Raw genomic sequence first — 24,612 nt, 5'->3', positions numbered from 1 at the left:
CCACCCCAAAAATAATGATAATAATAATAATAGTCATCATGAATTCATGATCATCATCATGATCATCATCATGATCGTCATCATGATCATCATGATCATCATGATCATGATCGTCATCATCATCATCATCATCATGATCATCATGATCATCATCATCATGATCGTCGTCATCATCATCATCATCATCATCATCATCATCATCATCATCATCATCATCATCATCATCATCATCATCATCATCATCATCATCATCATCATCATCATCATCATCATCATCATCATCATCATCATCATCATCATCATCATCATCATCATCATCATCATCATCATCATCATCATCATCATCATCATCATCATCATCATCATCATCATCATCATCATCATCATCATCATCATCATCATCATCATCATCATCATCATCATCATCATCATCATCATCATCATCATCATCATCATCATCATCATCATCATCATCATCATCATACATCATACATCATACATCAATAAAGAATAAAGAATAAGAGCAAGTGTATCGTTTGGGAGGACAACATCGCAGCGCGCGAGAACAAAGGATACAAATGAAACAATTTCATTTTTACGTAACTAAACTGTTTTCTGTCAGTGATTATGCAATTCATAAGTTGCTAATAAGAATCACTGGTCACGATTGTAACTAAATGGAATCATTATTAAATGTGTGTGGACAATGGCCAACTATTGCATGCCATATATGACACTATATGTCTGCTCCTCCTCCTCGAAATTGGAGCCATATAAAACATCAATAGAACGACAGAAGACTCTTTCTTTCCTATTTGGGTGGGGGGGGGGTGGGGTGGAGGGGGTGAGGGAGCTAAAATAATATACTTGTGTAGAGGCGTAGTAATCGGCAGTGTTATAGGGGTAGGGTTGTTCACCCCACCCCACAATAATCAAAATATATATATATATATATATCCAGAGTCTAGTGGTTAGGGTGTCCGCATATAAAGCGAGAGGCCTGGGTTCGAATCCCCGGTGGAGGCTGGAAGTTTATTCACTGTTCTGGATTTTCCAACTCACTACGATTTCAATTACATATATATATATATATATATATATATATATATATATATATATATATATATATATAAATATACATATACATATACATATAATTGTATCTCACATATATATATTTATCACATTATATATATCTAATATATATATATATATATATATATATATATCACATATTAATATATATGTGATATAATTATGACCTTTCTATGTCATTTAGAAAGTTTATAACTGTAACCAATTTTGTCATCCTTTCCTCATTAAATAGGGTTAGAAACACAGAAGTCAACGAACTGTAAACTTTTTTCTTCTTTTAGCATAGGAAATGTTAAAGCTCAAAGAGAAATGCTTTTTTACTCCAACCAGTACTAAAAAATGGTGACGAGCCCATGTCTAGCGTTAAGAATTTATAAACAAGTGTGTGTAGCTTTAGATCTTCATAGTAATGTCCTTAGGACAAAACGACAGACATGTGGATTGCTGCTAACGTCACGAACGCATTCTTTCAAATCAGTAATACGTTCAATCTCTAAGGTTGCTCATGGGGGGCGAATAAGGAGGATGTTTACTCGAGAGAGGAGTAATTCCCTTCCTTAATTTCTTTTGTTGTATATCCTGACGGAAATTTGCGAGGAACATTGCCTAATCTAACATTTTCAATAACTGTGGTTGCAGCACGCAATATCGATAAGCTTTAATGTTTTTGAACTAAACTAGTTGGAGATTCCTGTTTTCATAGGGTTATCGTTTGGACTTTCTTAACATCGCCTGACGACCATGTTTTACTTCCGGTGCCACGCACAGTTCCGCAATATGGGGGTGGGGAGGGGGGGGGGCGGTTATCGTAATGTTAGTTTATATTGTACATCGTGTGATACACCATCAGCATGCAGCAATAACAGTCACTTCAAAATACGTATACTGTTTGAAGTTTTTTTTATGTGTAAAAGTAAAGTGGGCCTGACGTTTCGATTCCTAGCAGGATCTTCTTCAGTGGCTGAATGATAAGTAACAGAAACTACAAGGCACAAAATACAAGCACAGGATACATATAGGTTAATGAGCAGGGTGAATACAAAAGAGATTGATGTTTGAGGATTAGTAGGCAAAGGGTGGGGAGAGGGGAAGAGGAGAGGTAGGAGATAAACTGTAAGAGAAGAGAAAATTAAGGGAAAAGGGTAGGAAATAAATTGCAGAAGGACAACGACAGGAAAGTGGGAGGAAAGAGGTGGAAGAGAGCTAGGAGAAGAGGGGTGGCAGAGGGGGAACAAGGGGACATGGAGTGGGGGAGGGGATTAGAAGAAAGGTGAGTCATGTCCTTCCTGAATGTTAAGCCCATGAGGTTGAATGGTGCGAAGGCGTTGCATCCAGTCTCTCTCTGCTGAATCGTACTAGGTCAGGGCGGCTACTTAAGGATTGGTGAGGGTGAGGGATGATTGAAATAAAAGTAATACTTTCATATTAATATAATACGGGTAACTTTATCGGGTAATATGTACAAAAGATGAAGTGCCGAAAATTGTAATTTACCGACACAGTGATTTTTTCATTTACATTACAATGGTAACCATTGCATAGGAACGTTACTGGGTACAACAATGAGCAGAAACTATTGGAAGTTAATACCTTACGATTTGTTTATATTTTCTTTACTGAGGGACGATCTTCCAAGACACATGGAGGATAAATATAGCTGTCTTACATCATCATTTAATTAGATACCTTTTTAGCAGCCAATTAAAAGGGCTCTGACATTTTATAACTTTCTATCATTTTAATGTGTATAGTTGGTTTACCCATACATCGAATTAATAGTTACTAGCTAGTAGATTGGTGACTCAGTCTTGAGTGTCACAAAACCATGATCGCTTCTTGCTCATCAAATAAGAAGAAAAACAAATCAAGTTTGTATATTTTCCTTCCTATAAAAGATTCCATAGAAAAGTGCCGTTTTTGGTCTGATATCCAAAGCATCATGCCAGAAACAACAATCTTTGAAACTAGGAGGGTGTTTCTACCTTTTCACCTGTCCATTTCTTTTAAAGTTATATCTGTCTCTGTTTTGTTTTTAAAGTTTTACGAGGTGTGCTTTGGTCACCTTGCTATCCTTCTTCACATCAAATCGCCCTCAAGTCATTATACTGAGCCCAAACCATTTCAGAGTGTGCTTTTCTATGAACATTGAATCCCATGGAAGGTTTATCAATGTCTATGTGTGTCTGCGATGGGTGACAGTTTGACAGGTGGAATCAGTCTATATATATGTGTGTACAAATATAGGCTATATATCGGCTATATATAAAGTCTATATAGGCTATATAGAATATATACATATAGGCTATATATATAGACTATATACATAGGATATGGCTATATATATATATGCTTTGGTATGTACATAGGCTATATATAGGCTTTATATAGGCTATATAGGCTATATATATATATATATATATATATATATATATATCTTTTAAAATATATATATGTGAATATATATTCACACTGATGATATAACAAGATAAAGAGTGCCAATATATAATATATATACTGCAGATAGACAATATAATGCAATATAATATAAATTTAAATATAAATATCTATATATCTATATAAATAAATATATATATAAATATATATATATATATATATATTTATATATATATATATATATATTTATAAATATATATAAATGTAAATATAAATATCTATATATATATATATATATATCTATATATATATATATATATATATATTTATATATATATTTATAAATATATATATAAATATAAATATAAATATCTATATATATATATATATATATATATATATATATATATATACATATGTATATATATTTTACATTTATATTATACTATATAATATTGGCACTCTTTATCTTGTTATATCATCAGTGTGTTTATAGTTTTCCCCCTTCCCAAAATTACCTTTTTTTCTTCTATTTAGTTTGACATCCAGATTCATATTCTCATTTTGACTTGGATAATCAGACATGTCATAAACAACCTGAAAGGTGTTATAACCATAACTTCTTTAATATTGAATGTGATCGTTAACTCGACAAGAACGAAAAAAAAGTGAGATAAAAAAAGAAGAAGAAGAAACAGAGGGCAAAAAAAGAAGACAGATATTTGAAGGAAATAAAATAAACACATCTATCCTATATCTCTTCGGAGAAATATAGGATAGGCCATGCAGCATAATATAATAATAAGATAAGAATGCCATTTCATAAAAGAAAGACGAGATTAAAACAAGTACATTAGAATGTTAAAAAATTCAATATCTCAAAACAAGTTTAGAAAACTGAATAAATCAGTTTCTTTTTTAATAAAATATAAATATTTATTCAGTATTTTTTAATAAATATGTTAAGTTGTTTGTGTATATGTTCTTGCATGTGTTTTGATGATTTATCAATTGCACACGTGCATGGTTTCAACTCCGTCGAAAAAAAAAATGGAAACATAAATTTTATGTGACTTCCTAGTCATTTTTTAATGTATGCAGTTTCTGTTACATATAGCTGATTACGAGGTTAAAAGAATTTCACGGTTCAGTAACATTTGAACTTTCTTCCGACTGTATATATTTATATATTACAGTTGCAATTATCCACTTTTGTGTGTAACCTGATTCCTATAGAAATGTAATTATATGAATGAATGAATAAATGAATTAATTAATAAATAGCGAATTGAAAGAATTTATAAAACGCACACATTTTTGAGTTGAATGAAAATACAAGAATGGAATCGGTTCACGTTGATCTGTTATGTACATAGCTCATGAGTTCTCTTTAAAACTAAAAATGTTTTGGAGAGTGATTTATTTGAATCTTTCTGGTCAAGAATTTTTTAGATTGATGATCTATTGTACTTTAACCTACATATGTTATGTGTTTGTACAAGAACGAAACAGCACTCGCATACAATAATAACATAGCTAAACAGACCAGACTACATATGCGTTTAGACCAGGGTTGTCCAACCTTTTGCAGAGGAGGGCCACATGGAATGATTATGATGAAGGAGGGGGCCACATGAACCCTACGCTCGATCTTTTGCCCGAAGCCCAAGGCAACAAAATGTGAGCACTGCGCGCGGAGAGAACTGATTTATTTTACCTTCCTGATAAAACAAATGAATAAAGTACAGCCGCCCCCCCCCTCCTCCGCTGAGAGTGTCACACAAACTGACCTGTATGCAGTTTTTTGGACCCAGAAGGTTCGAATGATTGATTATATAGCTTCAAATTGTTATCAATAAATCTGCTCACTAAAATTTCGCATCGTACAGCATCTCTGGCGGGCCGGACGCAACCCTTCGACGGGCCGGACTGTGGCCCGCGGGCCGTAGGTTGGACAACCCTGGTTTAGACCATTCAAAATTGAAACTATGAACGGCAATGATTATATCCTAAAGTAAACAATGGAGGTCGGGTAAAAGCTAACAATCAATGACTAATAATAATAATAATAATAATAATAATCAGTCAGAAATAATATTGTATCACTAAATTACACCTAAAAACTTTTTTAATATTCGTCCAGACTAGTATACCGACACACTAACTGATGAAAATAAGTTAATTTTTCATCAAAAAGGAAGAGATATATGTCCACCGATGACCGTCCGTTAAGCCTGTTGGGAAATCTGACATATATTTAACGGAAGATATGAACCCAAAAAGGTTATAATGGCGAGGGCATAATCATAAATTTTAAAGTTTAGAGTTTTATAATTAATAACGCATATAGAGAGTGATACCGAGTTAACGACTGGCTATTAATAGTTGAACAGCTTAAGAAAGTCACGAGTCAAGAGTTGGATATTTATTTTTTTTCATTAGAGGTTATAGCAGATTTTTCAGTTGTATAATTGCTATGATATTGTATAACCTGTGTAAAGTCATAAATATAAACTAAGATGTATATGGATGGTACACGAACACTTCATTTTAAACGGCATAGTTAATATATAGAGTTGGGTTGTATTGGAGTAGACGGTATTGTAAGCCTTGGAATCATTGGATGCTCCGCATTGCAAGATTTGAACCGTGTAACGATCAGGATAATCTATATAATACTCCAATAGGCACCCAAGTTACGAAAGAGTTAAGCCCGGTTGTTTTCTCTGGGAATCCCTTTCCCGCCGCTATCTGGATTGTACCAAAATATAAATCAAAGTGGGATCCCCGGTTGAACGATGCGATTCCCGGTTGAACGGTGCGATTCCCGGTTACACGGTATGCAAATTATACATTGGCTTCTGACGGTGACATACCCGGTTGAACGGTATGTAAGTACCTTGGCTTCTGACCGATACATATACAGCAAAGATATCATGTTATAGGGATCACCATCAACTCAAGATATGATCATACAGGGATAACCACCAACTCAAGGCCTAGATAGCTCAGTTTGTAGAGCTTAATGAGGGCGTGTAACTCTTTGCCGCTGACTGAGTATAGTTCGAATCTTGTTATAACCATGATTCGTCCTTTCAAGTTTGTTTAAAAGTATCCAGTCCGATCTTCACTTTCTCTGTGGTTTATTAATAAGAAACCAGTAATCGCAAGAGTTTAAGCATCTGGTATGTTTATTCATGTTCTGATTGATCAGTAATGTAACAAAACTAACATTACAACGTATACTAGATGCTTTACTTCAAGCGTATTTATGTTGGGGAGTTTGGTGGGGTGGGGACGGGGGTGGGGGTGGGGATGGGATGTCAGTCAAATGCAATATCTATGACTCTTAGAGTAGCTATGTATGAAGTGGAACCTCTATAGGCTCAGGGGAACCATATGAAGATATAACGCCACCTCTTTCTACACATTATATTCCGGGTGCATGCACTGGGTAGTGAGGCAAAATGCACCCCAGGAGTTCTAAACTCTCGTGTAATCCTTGTGACCTTTCACGAACCCCCCCCCCCCCCGACCATTCGAATTGATCCCATCTTTTCCTTTGCATATAGACTATACTTTGTCTAATAATCATAAATCCAGAGCCAAGCCTAAATAGATTAAACAGGAAAAGATGATGAAGGGAGGGGGGGGGGGGGAGGTGAGAGACTAGAGTAAAATGATAAGCGAGATGGAATCGGTTTTCTCAGACTATTGTTTAGTCATCAGAGTAGTTTGCATGGTTTTTGATACTACTATTTTATGACGAATCGTATATTAGAGAGATAGCGATAAACCAGCCATTTTATAGTCAATTTCCAATTTGAAAAAGCTATTTTCCTTAAATTTTACTGAAAGCGCGTGTATTCTTTTCATTCATTTGCATCCGTTTATGGCTTGTTCGTTTGTCTTGAATTGCATCATTTCAAACTTTTAATGCTAGACTGAGAGGGTTTTAAATCCCTTAATTGCTCTTGCATTTTTTTCCTAAAACGTAGAAAAAGGTTTTTTTCTCAACCAACCAGGAAAGACATCGCGTATGATTCTCGTTTAAGAGCCCTCCCGTGGGTATCATCAAAGGTGTGTCTACCCCAAAACAGTTCCTATCACCACGCCACGTCATTAGTAGATATTAAATGGCAGTAGGGGAAAAGAACGAAAGAAAGAAACAAATATCTTCTTAGTTTGAAAGTCAAAAAAGAAAGAAAAATGAAGAAGAAGAAGAAAAAAGGGGGAAATAGGTAAGAAAAGAAAAGTCAGGCAGAAGGAAAAGGAATAAAGAGAGAAAAAAAGTGGACAAGAAAAGTCATGTTTTAGACCCGAATCGTAAAATATTTACCCAGTCCGCGTTTCCCGATCCACTGAGCGTGTAACGGGCGCTATTAGTCTAATCACCTTGGTATCGTTCCGCATGTGAGAGTAACGAGCACGGGTACACCCCCCTGGGGAATGACGTCCCCCACCCACCAGCCTCGCCTATCCATTTACTCTATCTACATACGACGTATTTGGGAATGACAATAAATCCATATATCGTCAGGGAACAACACTAAATTAGTTCTATCTTGATTGTTATTAAAGTGATGGGTGATATCTCTCTGAGTGTGTTACGTTTTTATGACAGTGGAATCAATTAGTACTTTCACAAAAAGGACAATCAGAAAGTAATTAATGAAAAAGCATTTTCCGACATCATACCACTTGAAACCGCATTTTAGTTTTTGTTTCAAATTTGTGAAGAGAGGTTTCGATTGTGTTCTGAACTCTCGTTAAAAAAGCAATAGGCCTCTGTTGAACGTGTCCTACTTATCATTTGCTCTTTAGAAAATGACAATGATTTGACATGTATTATATATGTACACATGCATCATCACTACATGATAGTATATAGAAAAATCACAGACACAGACATGGTTAGACGCTATAGTTCCGATAGGTAAGGGTTTCATTTTAAGTTAAAAAAAAATAGAAATACAGAAAGTAGCCTTTATTTTAAGTAATGCATGAGGAGGGAGGGTGGGGGGGGGGGGCAAGCCTGATCGAAACGTGCGAACGGCTCCTGCAGGTTAGTTTTAATTATGGAAAAAAAACAGACTAATAAAGCAGAAGGGGTTCTAAGGAGAAGACAAGCAAGTAATTAACAGATCGGAAGCAAGTTTACAAATTACAATCATAATAATAATAATTAGAAAAAAACAATGAGGTGGGGAGCAGACTTTACTGGGAGGCTGCCCCAGACCTAGCAATACCACCAACCCGGAAGAAAAACTAAACTAATAAAAATCCCTTCCCAGTGGCTAGACTGTTTAATTTAGGTAGCAGTATAGTAAGTCTCCCCTTTATACTCGTGCAAATGAAATCATACCACTCTTGATAACAATTGTAGCAAAGAAACTAACGTCTATGCACACACGGTTTGTTTGACTATGTCAACAATACCGCAGCTGCGGAGGTTTCCTTTGTAAGCTTTTCTACAGGCTGCAGCAAAAACACATGTTTGCTGCTTTCAAGTTGACATTACCAGTGACCTTTTTAGTTGGCGGGGAGGGGAGGAGGGGGGTAGGTAGGAGGGGTTGGGAAGTTACTATCCTTTGGAGAAAACATTTCGTGACACAATACATCCAAACAATCAATCAAGATCATCTGATGGTAATCTATAAATAAGCTGATTTTTGTTTGGTTCATGCGACTTTAGCATATATATCAACAGAAATCGAAATTGAGATGTAGGCCAATAGTTTTAAAATTTGAAATGATAAAAAGATACTTTAGATAGAATTGTGTGCACATACAAGTGAAATTAAAAAAAGGTAAGGTCATATTGATTTATCCAGTTTATGTAAATATATATCTAAAAATTTCTTCTGTAAAAAGTAATTCCATATTACACTGTATTCAAAATATGAAATGAAGACGAAATATAGTATGAGTGTCGGAAGAGATGCAAAATAAGGTCGTGAACTTATCTTAAATTGGCGTCGAAGACTTGACACCTTTAATACCGTGACTTCGATCTAGATCGTATGTGTTATCCACCCCACCCCCACCCCACCCCACCCCACCCCACCCCATCTTCCCATCACCATCCTTTAGGACCTTATTCCTGTTTCGCCAATCCAATCAATTGTGATGAGTTTACTTCCGTTCTCTTGCCTAAAAAATAGTATTTTTCTTCGCGAAGTAGGTGTACCTATGTACTTGTATGAGGTGTCCTTAACTGGACTTTTATAGTTGTTGCTTTTTGTTGGCTCGAATTCTCTGCACGCTAACCTGGTGGTGCATCCTGTCTGCGGTAGCGAGTCAATTATGGAGTGAGTTTTGCTTGAAAGGGGTTCAGTGACTTTTCAATTTGATCTACCTTTGTGTACTATTGTTCTTTCCAATGACCTTTACCACACATAAGCAGAGTGGTTGCACTGTAACTTGAGGGTTTCTTTTTGTTCTTACAAAACTGTTTATAATCTTGTTCAACCTTGCATCTTATTGTTGTAGATATTTATCAATTTAGATGAAAAAATTAAAGAAACAAGGTATTTAAAAAAAGAGAGAGAATTTTATCCGATTATGAACCTGAATGGATAGTCGGTAAGATCAAAGGATATAAAGTGCATATCTGTAACAATTGAATGAAAGGATTACAATGGATATATATTTTTGTTGTTGTAAACAGTAGAATCAAAGTTTGTTTAGCAAAAAGGGAACAAATTATTTCCGTACGTTTAACCACAATACACACATCTATTCACTCTTTAAAATCTGACTTGACTTGTCGGCTTAGATACGATTTTATATAGCCTAGAGGTTATAAAGACACTTCAGTTATTTACGGACTACGTTACTAATCATACAATCGTAGGTGTTAGTGGTTTGTACACCACCAGTAATAAAAAGAAAAACATCATAATTCAAAGAATTCGCAACGATATTGCATGCGTTATCATTTGTCATCACTTGCTCCTACAGCGCAGCGCCTATAGGTACGGTAGCCGCGCAATAGTCAAACTTAATGATAATTCAAGTGGAGTTATTGCTTAAATTCCGGAAAAAAAGTCATCCATTCCCACGTTGCTATATAATATATATATATATATATATATATATATATATATATATATATATATATATATATATATATATATATATATATATATATATATATATATATATATGCCTACGCAAACGCCTCTTCACATGCCAATCAAAATTTGAAACAAAAGAAAGTAGCGATAACTACATATATGATAGTTTTCGAGTCATTTATTTGTCGTTTCCCATTGATGTATATAATACTATATAAGTATGACGCATAAACTTTACGCAGTGTTCTTATATCGCTTAAAAGTTCTATCAAAATCCAGCAAGGAAAATATCTAACATTTCTTTAATATCATGTAAAGCTTACAAGAAAAACTGTAAAATAAAGCACATTTGCAAATTTGGGACCCCATAATATGGCCCCTTCATCCTCAATCTTGCCATCTACGGATTAGTATCTCTCACGGTAGGATGGATTTCTGTTGTCCATTTTAAATGAGAATAAAATATGTGTCTTTTTCTTATATTTGGTATGTCTATAATGTCGCCTAGCTTCTTTTTTTCGGGGTAAGGTAATATGCATTTTTGTGCTATAAAGTATCATTTTCAGGGGGAAAATGCACAAGTTATTTTGTAGGTATAGGTTCTCGTTTGAAATATTTCAATGTGAATGTATATATTTTACTCATCAATATTATTTCATGATTTCAATTTCAGTTCTATTGAAATTGTTAAGTTGATCTGTAACTTTAATAATTGTCCAATTATGAAAGGTGAACCAAGTATAGCATGAAACATTAGGAAACATTATGAAAAAAGTGAAACATTTCTGACAATTTTTTTAATGAATCTATTTAATAAATTTCCATACTCTCGTATACGAAATCAAAATTTCCGGAATAGAAATATTTCAGTTCTAGCAAGCATTCCGAAACACTGTTATATCGTACGTTATATACAATTATATCAACATAGACAAATATAATATTATCTTAAATTGCTCTATAAAGAAGGAATTGTTCATTGATACCCACCCACACCTTAGTATGTCTATACATACTTTTTTATTATTCATTTCAAATCTGCCTCTGTAGTTTAGTACTCTTTAGCCTATAACTCTATAAAACACATATATGTTTCGTTACTGTATATATATATATATATATATATATATATATATATATATATATATTATGATTATAATTACGATCTTCCTTACCGGTTTCGAACCTCTGGACATACAATCAGCGTCCATAGCCTAGTGGTTAGGGTGTCCGCGTACAGAGCGGGAGGCCCGTGGTTCGAATCCCGGTAGAGGCTGAAAGTTTTTTCACTGTTCTTGATTTTCCAACTCATTACGATTTTCATTTATATATATATTCATTTGCCTTTGTCGTTTACCTCCATTGCATTAACATAAAGTCTGTTCAAAGTATCTCTTTCGAGATCCGGCTTTAGGAATCACAAATGATTTTCGAGTTGGATAGCATCATGTTTGATCTCTAGAGTAGGGCAAAATATGTCACCAAAAACAGAACTATTATTGTTCGATATAGGTGACAAACGCCTACAGTGGAATTACGATCTTCCTTACCGGTTTCGAACCTCTGGAAATACAATCAGCGTCCATAGCCTAGTGGTTAGGGTGTCCGCGTACAGAGCGGGAGGCCCGTGGTTCGAATCCCGGTGGAGGCTGAAAGTTTTTTCACTGTTCTTGATTTTCCAACTCATTACGATTTTCATTTATATATATTCATTTGCCTTTGTCGTTTACCTCCATTGCATTAACATAAAGTCTGTTCAAAGTATCTCTTTCGAGATCCGGCTTTAGGAATCACAAATGATTTTCGAGTTGGATAGCATCATGTTTGATCTCTAGAGTAGGGCAAAATATGTCACCAAAAACAGAACTAGTATTGTTCGATATAGGTGACAAACGCCTACAGTGGAATTACGATCTTCCTTACCGGTTTCGAACCTCTGGACATACAATCAGCGTCCATAGCCTAGTGGTTAGGGTGTCCGCGTACAGAGCGGGAGGCCCGTGGTTCGAATCCCGGTGGAGGCTGAAAGTTTTTTCACTGTTCTTGATTTTCCAACTCATTACGATTTTCATTTATATATATATATATATATATATATATATATATATACAGGTTTCATGTTGCTAGTTTGGCTACTCCCTAACTTTCCATACTGTCAATGGATTTGACAAGCGAGGTTATATTTAACAAAAAAAGGTGTCTCAAACAACTAGACAAAACTGGTCAAAACTTAAAGGAAACTAGCCACAGTTGAAGTAAGTAAAAAGGCCTTAACACTGACTTCCATATTTTAAAGTGAACAGTGAAAGGGTAAAAAAGTGTTGTAATTCTTCTTCATAAACTGAAACAAATTATAATGCTTTCATATCCAAATATTTTGATAATAATAACAAGTATACCAACTGTATCAGATATATTTCCTACTTCTGAATAATTTAGGTCTTATTGTTAATTATTGTTCTTTCAAAGTTGCTTAATTTCATTCCTTAATGTCTTACTTACTTATCCTTGTCATGATTTAACTCGCTAATATATTCAATTTATAGGGTGGATCCATGGTTTTGTGCCCTTAAGGTCGTAACCTGCGTGCTTTATACTTATACCGACCATATCATATAGGACTTGTAATAACTATGATATGGTCGGTTTTTTTCTTTTTCTTTCGAAGACTATATTTAATTGGTAATCAACTTATCGTAAATGTAGGCTTTACGGAGTGTGAAAAGTAGAGTTTACGCTCTATGAAAAGAATAGCAAAGAATGTTTAAAATGATGAAAAAAGGGTTTATAGAACTAGGATGATATATTTTGAAATTTCAAAACCTAAGGAAAGAAGAAAAAATAATAGTAATACTAATAAAGAGCTGTAAAAATTGTGCTAGTTTTTTTTTGGGGGGGGGGGGGCAGGGGTTATGATATAGATAACATATTTGTTTTAACTAACAGTCATATCGCCGTGATATCACAATGGGCCGTTGATACAACACACAGATGAAAAAAATCTAGTATATTTAATTCTTTCTTTATTAACTTGTTCATTCCTTTTAATCAAAATTCTCGACTTGTCACTGTCAAACGTAGGTACATATGACATGTATACTTCGAGCACACACGACAGAATACTCTGACCTTATAAACTGGCGCCGAAGAGTATCTATAAAATGCAATATTGTTACTTTGTCGGTCACATCAAAGGGATCTGCATGCGCACAACCAGAAATATTTTACGATTTCCCAACAATCTTGTCTTGCCCTATTGAATAAAAGAAAAAGGCAAGTTCGTTGGACGGAGTTTACCTATCTCAGCTTTAGCCAAGTTTTTACGAAGCTTTAAAAACACACTTTTTTTCTTTGGAATCCTCTTTAACCATTCATAAAGTAAATTTATACGGCCGTCGCCGCATTGAGGCCCCTCGTGGCGGAAAAGGAACTATATATATAAAAAGAAGGAGAAGAAACAGAAAAAATCGTCGGACGCACGGATACGTTCACACTGTTTTTGATCTGACTTGATTCTTGAGTGTTCGTCGGAATCTTAAATATTACATAACATTGATGTCATATTATGCGAGAGACATAAAAAGAAAAACAAAGGGAATGGCTCGTATCATCATAAATAAAGAAACGTTTTCAAACAATATAGTTAATAATATTATATAAATATATATATATATATATATATATATATATATATATATATATATATATATATATATATATATATATATATATATTTATATATATATATATATATATATATATATATATATATATATATATATTTATATATATATATATATATATATATATATATATATATATATATATATTTATATATATATATATATATATATATATATATATATATATATATATATATATTTATACACACATATATATCTCTATATATATCTTCTTCTTTTTTTTAAATAAAGAAAAAAAAACATACGATTTCAGGGCTGAAATTAGGCAGAATTTTAGTCTTTAAAGTGAGTGCTAATATAATGTTTCTATAACTATCCTGGTTTCCCATATACTCGCTTTAAAATATGTTTCACATCATGAATACTCCTTTTGATCATGACATTCGGACTCCTCAGTTTAGACCTAAATGTTAGTGTTAATCTACATTGGTTTAGAAATTTATAGTAGCCCCATTGCAAACAAGATCTTTTATCTTCGCGTAAACAACAGAGCACCCCTGGGGGTTTTAATGATATTCACCTACCATTTGTCGTCGACGAATAAGTAATGCAATGAAAAACATGTTATTTGAGGCCATCAAAATGCTCATGTTTTCTTATAGAGGTTTGTATTGCATCTGAGGAACTTGCCTATTGATCTCTCTGTTAAACTAGGTAGTCCAGCCATTTTCATTGATGAGCCTCAGCTGATTTAATTTGGCGCATTTCCTTCCTGGGCAGAATCTAAGGGGACGATTGTAAGACGAGGGGCGTCATAACATGTAGACTAAGCCACTTGGAAGAATGTCTGATATACTTTTTCTGGGGGTGGGGGAGGGAGCATGTTGCGGTCTCCCATGTACCCCGTGGCTATAGCACGGTTCAACTATACTGCCCTTAGTGTGAAGTTATATTTGTTTTTGGGAGGGGGGGGGGAATAGTTATAATTTTGAAATTGCCATAAAGTTAAAGTTTGTGTGGATTTAGCCCAACTTAGTTTACCACACAGCGTGGTTATAGCCTCAGAGAAGATATTTTCAAATTATATTTTATTGTTCATCGAATGATAAACATTACAGTACCTACCATAATGGAATAATTATAGAAACCATTTATTAAATAAATGGTGTTGTCTTTTGCGGTAAGGTCCTCTCGTGTTTTTAAAACTGTACATATCATAAAATAAAGTAAGGTAAGTTGCAGCGAAGGACATACATACTTTTGTTGGTCGGGGGGGGGTGGGTGCGGGGACGGGGACGGGGTACATAAAATGTATATATTTCCGTCCTTTTTTTCTTTCGCTTTAGGTTTCTTCTCATTTTTGTTTTTTGGTTAAATATGACCAATTTAACCAATTTGAATAACAGATGTATCTAAAATCAATCCCTTTTGGTTGTTCTCTGCACAAGACAAGAAGTTAGTGACCTTTGCTTATTTTGTGAATCACCTTAGAAGTTCTATTTAGTGTCACGGCTCCGTGCCTCTTGGCTTGCACTTCTCTATATTTTCAGGACCCATAAATAGAGTCTGTCGCCGTTTTACTGCCCAACCATTAAATATTTCTAAAATTGGATAAAGTTTATTGCGCCGCCCAAAATGACAAAAGGTGTGTTCTTTAAGAATCCGTTTGTGAGTCCTCTTTCAGATGCAGTGACTTTTGGGTTAGAATAGAACGAACGTTTATCAAAAGAAGAATAGGAAATGTCACAAAAATTATGAATATGCATAGAGAATATTAATGATTTATTTTATCGTCAGCGGATTTTTTATATTTAGTTTTGTATAACGGAGCTTGTTACGTTTGCGATGTTAATTATTTCGTCAAGTAAAGATATGAGCAAATTAGCCTATCATTAATTTCTTTCACGTGATTGCGTCACGCGAAATTTGCAGGAAAAACTTCTTATTCCTAATTTAATGCAAAATAACAAATTATAGACATTGTAAAAGAGAAAAACGGTTTTATATTTTGTGTCTATTCTTGACATTTTTGAGATGTATCGACTTGAAGAAAGTTTGATGTGTTCTTGTTGCTAGGTTACATCAGTGAGCTATTGCACAATGTAAACAATCCTCAAATGTAACCTAGAATGAATTTGAAATAAAAAATCATTTTTCACGTTAGTTTATAACTTCCCGTTTTTTTAACAGAAAATAGTCTAAAATGATTGGATATCTATTCATCTAATGTACATATATGAATGATATTCGAGATATCTCAGTTTCGTCAAAAGTATATATTTCGCATAAAATTTAATGTGACCTTTTTACTGCTTCATTTGAAAACCTTGAAAGCATATGTCTAATTTAATATCTTTGGCCTGACACGAATTTGGTGGGTTAAAATCAGGATTTGATTTTCTCAAATAACGTCGATTTATTGTCACATTAATGTACGGTTCCAATGGATTGTTGCCACTATAAATAAATAAAAAATGAAGGGAAGGAGGGGTTGGGCGGGGAGGAGGGGCTCGATCTTCGATTATTTAAAAAAAAATGGTGAAATTTGGTTTGCAAAGTTATTATTATTTTCAGGAACAGTAACAAGACAAATTTATAAAAGTGAATACCGATTTAACAAATTAGATAAAAAAGGTAAAGAAGCTTTGGGAACACTTTGAACTTCACAATACAGACGGATAGAGTTTCCGTTTTATCAAAGAAAGCACAAAATAAATATATTTCAAATACACCATGGTTATACACACAGCTGGATCTGTATGTCACACGGACACACCATGAAAATCACACAGTAAGACCTTTTGCATACATGGACACATGCACTCAAAAACAAATGCGAACATTTTTGAAATCACTTTGTTTTTTTGTTGTCTTATTGGCGTCTTAGAGGCGTCAATTATTTTCTCCTAAACAAGAAGGAGGAACGAATAGGGAGTTATATTTAAAGACTTAAGTAGAGGAAAATAGAGACATATAACCTTAATACGATTAAAAGTATAGATATAGCTTATCCCTAAATCTAATTTTCTGTACTTTTTTCCTTCTGTTTTATATCAAGACATACATGTAATTCTAACTTTGATATAAAATCCTTTAATAGCACTCGCGAGACCTCAGATCAATTACCATTTTTTTAAATTTTTTTTTACTTAAACCGATTTTTAATGATCTGCTTTTATCCTGGTTTAAAAATTAAAAACAAAAAGCCAAAAAAAAAAAAGAAGAAGAAGAAGACGGAAAATAATTCGAACCTCCTATCGAAAGGTGAAAAAATAAAAAGTTCGTATTTTGTAGATTTAAACGATCTCTAAGAGATCAAGGGACCTTTTTAGAGCATTTAGAAATCAATTTTTATTTCGTCAGGTTTAAGATCAATTTGACAGAAGAAAGTTTTGCCAAATGAAGAAAACTTAAATTTACGACTCTCCTCTACCCAAGGCGTTTTGTATCATATCTGATTGGTGACAGTTAACCCCAGGGGTCAGTTAAAGCCTATACCATCAAGGGACACTATTCGAACATTTGATGTTGGGTTTAATGAGCGGTTATAAGAGCCATTTTTTTTAAATGAAGTAGTGAGCTTGGATATAATCAAATGTTAAGCACATGGATATGGTTACCATTCTCTTGATAGATGTTGAACTGCTTCGTTAAGTGATTATTAAAAATAAAAATGAAATTGATTTCTAAGAGCTGAACGGTGTATCATTAGCGATTTATCACGTCTTTGTTTTTTTTTCCCTGTGTCCTGTTGTGCATCAAATATGTCTTTTTGTTTTATACTATTCATGAATCTACCATTTTAATTGATTGCCCTAAACTTATAAGGAGCTATCACGTCAATTAATCTTTGAAAGTGGTCTTAATTCTCAGGGATAACATAAAATCTGAAATGAATATAAGCAGGGGCAGCGGAACGAGCGTGTGTGCGGGGGGGGGGGGGGAGGGGGGAGGAGCGAGCTAATGGATTATAGCAGGCGCCTGTCCCATTCGTAAAAGACCTAAAAATGCCCTTTTCATCATTAATTTGTCAATATAAGACCACGTATACCATGTGGGATGCTTTTTTGAAACTTTGCTAAGAAAATCACCATTTGATTACAATTATTTCTTTTTGTGTTTTTCTCTGTTTTATTCTTGCTTCGGAGATGCTATAAAATGATATTGAAGAAAAAATATTACACACTTTTTTATCGTCTCGAAAATTATATGGTTGGATGCACCTAAATCACTTTATTTCGTTACGTTGTTTCCTTTCAAGCGAGATATGTTACCCCTCTAATAAAAATATAGAATTGATTTAACTAATATTTCGTTACCAATCTTTCACAATTTGTGGTTTCTTTCCCTAATTCTTGTCGCGATTTTACTTAAAAGACTTAAAGTAGCGGGCTTTTATGTTTCCATGTATACCTTATACCTGTTTTGTCACGGTTTGGTAACACCATACAGATCGTGACAAAATGGAAAATAAAATTTTAATTTCATTCACATGATAGGTCATATAGGTAAAGATCACCCGGTTAATGACCTTGGCGAGGTTAGACAATTAGATATAATTACCGCTTAAAATTATACTCTTCACAGCTGATCATTTTGTATCTGGTCACGAGAAAATAATTGAGCGAAGATTTTTTGCCCTTTTTGACCTGTAAAAGAGAAATCAACATACTTCTTTTAAACAACATAAGAAGAACTTATAAAACACATACGGGAAGGTTCTTCTTAGGGTAGAAAAGAGCTCAATCTACCTCAAAGGAAATACTTATTGAAATATTTTATTGACATAATTGCCTGGTCATCGATTTGCCCAGAGTCCCCAAACATCTCACCGATACAGTCCTTTTGATGTTGCCGACAATTAGCATCAATTGTTTCCTCTGCTGTCATAGATAGTCATAATCAGTCGCAAATATAGGATATCAATTCTAAATGCGACATTTCCTCCTATTTGTTTGTGATGTTGACAAGTTTAATCTGAGATTATAGAACCCCGCTTCATTAAATGTCACATTCAACCTTTGTTACCGAGTTCTTTCACCTCATTGGTAGAATATAGGTCATGATGGGTCGTGATATATGGATAGGGCCCCGGACAAATATAGGATAATGAATAATTTATATACTAATATTCATTATGGTCTTAAAATGGAAAAAAAAATAATGAGCGCAATAATTGTCACCCTTGGCCTGACCCTGGTCGACGACGCCACTATTCTCAAACATTACGATTTACATATATACTGTTGGAGGAATATGCTCGTAGCAGACAATGCATCTCCTTAATGTTAAAGAGTAAATTATCTCACACTGTTACTGGCAAATCCACTTTCAGTATCTTGTTCCTAACTCGAGATATTGTCGATTGAATGTGTAGCCTATTTTCACGAGCTAAAACCCTTGATTCTTCAAAGGAGTGCATTGCAGTAGGTAGTACGGTTTGTTACGTCACTGTGTTAGATCATCTTTAAATTTTTTGAAGCAATTTTGCCTTGATGACATCATTCACTCTGTTATTGCCAGATGCATAATACAAATATTACCAAAATTGAAAAACCCCATATAACTAGAAAAAAAAATCGTAGCTTTCGTCATACAAAATGCTATGAGGATTTGGTTTTAGATCCACAGATGTAAGCAAATCCCAGCATGTTTTTTGAAGCATGCAAAGGAAGCCATAAGTCTACTTTCTCTATTTATGACAACAGCAACTCCTACCGGACGCTACGAACGAGAATTATAGTGTCTTCAACAGGATTTAAAAGGAATTTCAAATCAACAAAAATACCTAGCAAAGCATCCTAACTATACAGAATGGAATATGTCTTGTCGAATTTTGGTTTACAATTTATACTGAATTTAATGAAATATTCTATTTGATGCTAAATTATAAGTTAATGTTCATAATAAAAAAAAAATATGAGTCTCAGTCACTTTCTACTACTTAATATTTTCTAGATGGATTCAAAGATGGATGCAAATGTTTGGATTTAACTCTTCACGAAATGTCCTACTTCCTGTCCCGGATACATTCCCTTTCGCGATCAATCACACGTTGCCGACCAATAAATGCGTCCTATTACGCTATCTGCTTTCTGACTTTCTTTCTTTGTTCACATTGTTGACATGGCAACAGAGACACACACGATTTGCCCCTTGTTGTTTTTTCTACTATTTTGTGTGTGTGTATGTTGCGTGTAATGTATGTGTGTCGACAAAGGTTACGACGTTTTGGTAGGGATCGTTCTGTGTTAGCTCATTTTATGGGACGATATAACAACAAATAAATAAACAATACGATGATTTTCGACAGCGTGGCTCTATAGTTTGCGTTTTCTTTTTTTATCATGTCACTATAGTATCAAAATATGCTCGTAAAGATGGCGTCGGTTGAAGTCAAACGTGCGAGTATAATATATTCACTCATGTACCAATATACAGAATGTGGGGAGAACAGAAATGTCCCGGCATGTTTTTTTCCCTTGTATTTCAGACATAGGAGAGGTTGCAAAACATTACAGAATTTACTAAACTTTGAACCCCCCCCCCCCCGCTACCGGCCAAGCTGCATATCATACCTAGTAGGCTACTTAGTAATGACGTCACATAGAAATTGAAGCAAGTTATTAACTTTAGTATTATATATATATTTATATATATGTATGTATCCATACCACATGATCTCACCAGCATTTTATCTCTCTTTCTCTTTTCTGACAATTTTTTGCGTCAAAAATAGATCCTCATGCTCCTGGTTGGATGTTCACACTTGCAGCGTTTCCACGTAGGACTAAACGAAGACCATATTCCAAGCTTCAGATCTTTGAACTAGAAAAGGAATTCAAGGCTCAACAGTATTTGACAAGGGATCGGAGAGCACGACTGTCGCAATCATTAAGTTTATCTGAGAGGCAGGTCAAAATATGGTTTCAAAATAGAAGGATGAAACAGAAGAAATTAGACGAACGAGAGAGGCAAAAAGCCAACAGCAGCAGTAAGAAAGGACCAGCTTCTTCCTCTTCCGGCGACGATCATGAAATCAAGGAAAGAGAAGATACCATTCGATGAAAAAGACGAAGAAGAGAAGAGAAGAAAAATCAAACCTTTAATTTAATGGACGCGACCGCTAGGTCATGATGTCGTAAATGTGAGTCTTGTTTTCTGTCCAAACGTATAAATGCCACGTTTATGACGTCACGATAATGACCAAGCGAAACGTCATCCATTTTTTTATGAGGAAAAAGAAGTACACGTGCCTCCCTGAAATGATGTGAAAGGTGAAAAGAGGGGGCAAAAAAGTGTTGACTTCATTTTGACATCATTTAGATATGGAACTGTCATTTTGTTTTCTTCACTCAAACAATGTGACTTGTACCACTGTTTTTACATCCGGGTTTTTTTAGGTCATGGATTAAACCAAAAACACAAAAACAAGAAGTCACTTTTTTTAGCTTGTCAGTTTGTGTCATCGGTGTAATGTGATTGTAGATCTTTAACCTTTTTTTTGTCATCCAGAACATGATTTGAAAACTTTCTATATAGTCGACAAGAACAACTGATAAAAAAACAATGTCTGGATAATATACTTTGATGAGGGTAGTTTGCAGGGTTGTTTTGCCGTAAAGTGGAGGAACACAAAATGTATCACGTGGTGTATATTGATTAACATCCAAAAAGTATTTAGCTCGGTGGATAATGAACGTTTTCGTGTTCTGATGGGGAGATCATCTTTTTTTCGGATATCCAATTTTTTTTTTCACTTTTAGTAATCATTGAAGTTCAAACCGGTTGTAACAAGTTACGGTTTATATGTCTAAAACCTTTTCAGATTTATGTTATCAAAAAATATCACTAAACACTGTGCTAACTGGGATATTTTCGTTCAAATTGGTCAAAACGCTTAGGTGTCCATTATTCTGCAGAAAAGCGAATTGTTTAGGGATTTTGTTATTAGATTATTAAAAAGGGATAGATTCCTCCAGAAAGTTAAGCGTTCATTTTTTATTCGAAGTCTAGACAATTTTAATGAATAACTCATCTGCCTAAGTTCCAGACTTTCAGTGAGCTATGAAATCCCCGATTTATAGAGCTGGGGTCCTTTCAAGCCGAGCTCATGACAGTCAAAGCAGTTATTGTTCGGTTTTATATTCTTTCGATGCCTTTTAAGCGACTGCATGATAAAAGCCGTGTTATTTTCATCACAAAATCTTCTCAGTCAAGAAGCTGTGAACTTTGCTGCATTGTTTTGCATTTTAATTGTATTGTTCTCATCTTATACTCGAACAATAGGGTCATTGTTTGCTTGACTCTGAGGTTTCAAGAAGACAATAGAACTCCCATTGTCATATTAAATCAATAAACATAGTATATTGACGAATGAGTTTAGGAATAAAATGTTTGCTTCCTATACCACGTGTTTCTTTCAAATACACAAGTTTTCATGTTAATGCACATATTAAATATGTTTCAAGGCATTGAAAGGAATGGAATGCTGTTCATTTGTGTTGAACCATCAAACTTTGAAGAGAAAAGATGTGTTTATTTGTTTTATTTTGCTCACACACAAAGTCTATGACGTAATGAATCGCTCATATATATATATATATGTGGCTCACTCCCCCCCCCCCCCAACTTTTTTTTTATGAAACGCTACAAATATTGCAGAAACACTGTTACGCCTTTTGGAATCCGGCCTAAGCTTTGCAACGTTGAGAAATTCTATGAGTAATTTGTCCTAATTATATAAATTATGAAGATTATTATTTCGATAACATATATGCTAATTCTTTGTTAATTCGTTTTTCTTGATAACTTTCACAGTTGGGTACCATTTTGTGTGTGTATGCCAATGGCAAGAAGTGTTTGACCAGTGAGTCCCTTGCTGCGGTGTATATGTTTAATATTCCCGCGATTATTCAAAAATAGGTGGGTGTTTACCTCACACTTTTGGATCCGAGTCTGAATACATAGAGAGATTAAGAATTTTCTATCATACTTTATCGATCGTTTCGATAATAAAGTCGACGAATTTTACTTGCATTATTCTTTCTGGAATTCAGTTATTTAGGTTAATGACCCCATCAATATCAGGGATAATAATAATAGATTTTATCGTAAAACATGCAAATCAAATCAAGAGAAACTGTTAATGGCAAACGTTATTTCTTGTGAAAGATTTCGCAGCGTAGTGTGTCGGTGTTCTCATAAGGTGCTGTAGGTAACCCCACTCCCCCCTCCTAATACCCCCACATCACCACGAATTCGTGAAATAATCGGGCGATAAGGATGGCCTAGGAAGAGAAACTGATATCTTGATTTGAATATGATCAATATAAGAATCTTAGCGCTTTGTGTGAATTACTATAATTACTAATAGATGTAAGCTCGCAAAAAGCGATACCTCCCTCACTAAATATATATATATGGTACATCGTTACCTCATGTGCAACATGATGTATCCCATTTGCCATTGTGAGTCCTTATCATTTTTCCTGGAAGGAACTTTTCGTTTCGGATAGACTCCCCCCAGATTTGCCTCTATCGGTTATTCTCTTACCTCTATAGACCATCCTCTTAGGGTTTTTACTTTCCTATCACGTGACACAGTCAATCATGTGGGTTGTCTGTCCGTCTGCTCGTATGTATGTATGTTTCTAAACTAAAGATCTTAGAACTCGTATATGACCCATGATGCCAGTTGATAATTCAAATTGTTCTATTTCCTAAAACGAATTGTATGCATTGTAGCGTTTTGAATACTTTATGAATTCGTTTCTCGCAAACTTTAAGCATCAAACTACTATCTCACCTCGTTAATAGACAGCATGTTTGTTTCGATTACTGGTAAATTGTCTTTATATAATACTCTAAAACTCAAAATTTGAAGGGTTTTTGTAAGCATTTCAAGAAAAGCCCGTTTGTACTATTCATCTTAAATTAATGTAGTCTTGATCAACTGATCAAATCTGTTTAATCTAGATAATCCTTTTCTATCTAAGTAATTAATTATTTACCATCTAATTAATCGTGACCTACTTCCCTTGACTGAGAGAAAAAACAAAAAGTGCATTAGGTATTTTATGAGAAGATTTAAACTTGAAGAATTCGTTTCTGTTTAAGAAACTTATAATTAGTTTTGTTTTAATTGGTAACCCTATCTACAGTAAAAGAATATTGACGTATCGAATATTTTTCATGACTTTAAAAAACAAAAAATTAATTTGTGTAGTTATGTAAAGAATTAAAATACAAAAGAGCACGCGGAATAGGTGTTAACCATGCAACGGGTAGAATTTGAAATCTGTGTTTTGTTCTTTTGTACTAAAATATGAACCATTAATTAGGACGTAAATGATACAAATCGGTGATTTTGTGTCAAATAATGGTCATTATTATATGCT

At 34.3% G+C, this 24,612-nt stretch overlaps 1 protein-coding gene across 1 annotated transcript in view; it reads left to right on the top strand.

Annotated features, from left to right (window-relative positions):
* LOC139966297 (homeobox protein Hox-C8-like) overlaps positions 1–23,622 on the top strand; it is a 56,186-nt gene extending 32,564 nt beyond the window's left edge. Inside the window, exon 2 of the mRNA XM_071969150.1 lies at positions 20,952–23,622. Coding sequence (XP_071825251.1) covers positions 20,952–21,280 — 329 coding nt within the window. The 3' untranslated portion in view covers positions 21,281–23,622. The remainder of the gene's footprint in view (positions 1–20,951) is intronic.
* The last annotated feature ends 990 nt before the right edge of the window (positions 23,623–24,612 follow it).

Source organism: Apostichopus japonicus, chromosome 4 (genome assembly GCF_037975245.1).
Source record: "Apostichopus japonicus isolate 1M-3 chromosome 4, ASM3797524v1, whole genome shotgun sequence".
NCBI classification, from domain to species: Eukaryota; Metazoa; Echinodermata; class Holothuroidea; order Aspidochirotida; family Stichopodidae; genus Apostichopus; species Apostichopus japonicus.
The sequence above is the reverse complement of the archived record's forward strand: the minus strand, read 5'-3'. Positions and strand labels throughout refer to the sequence as shown.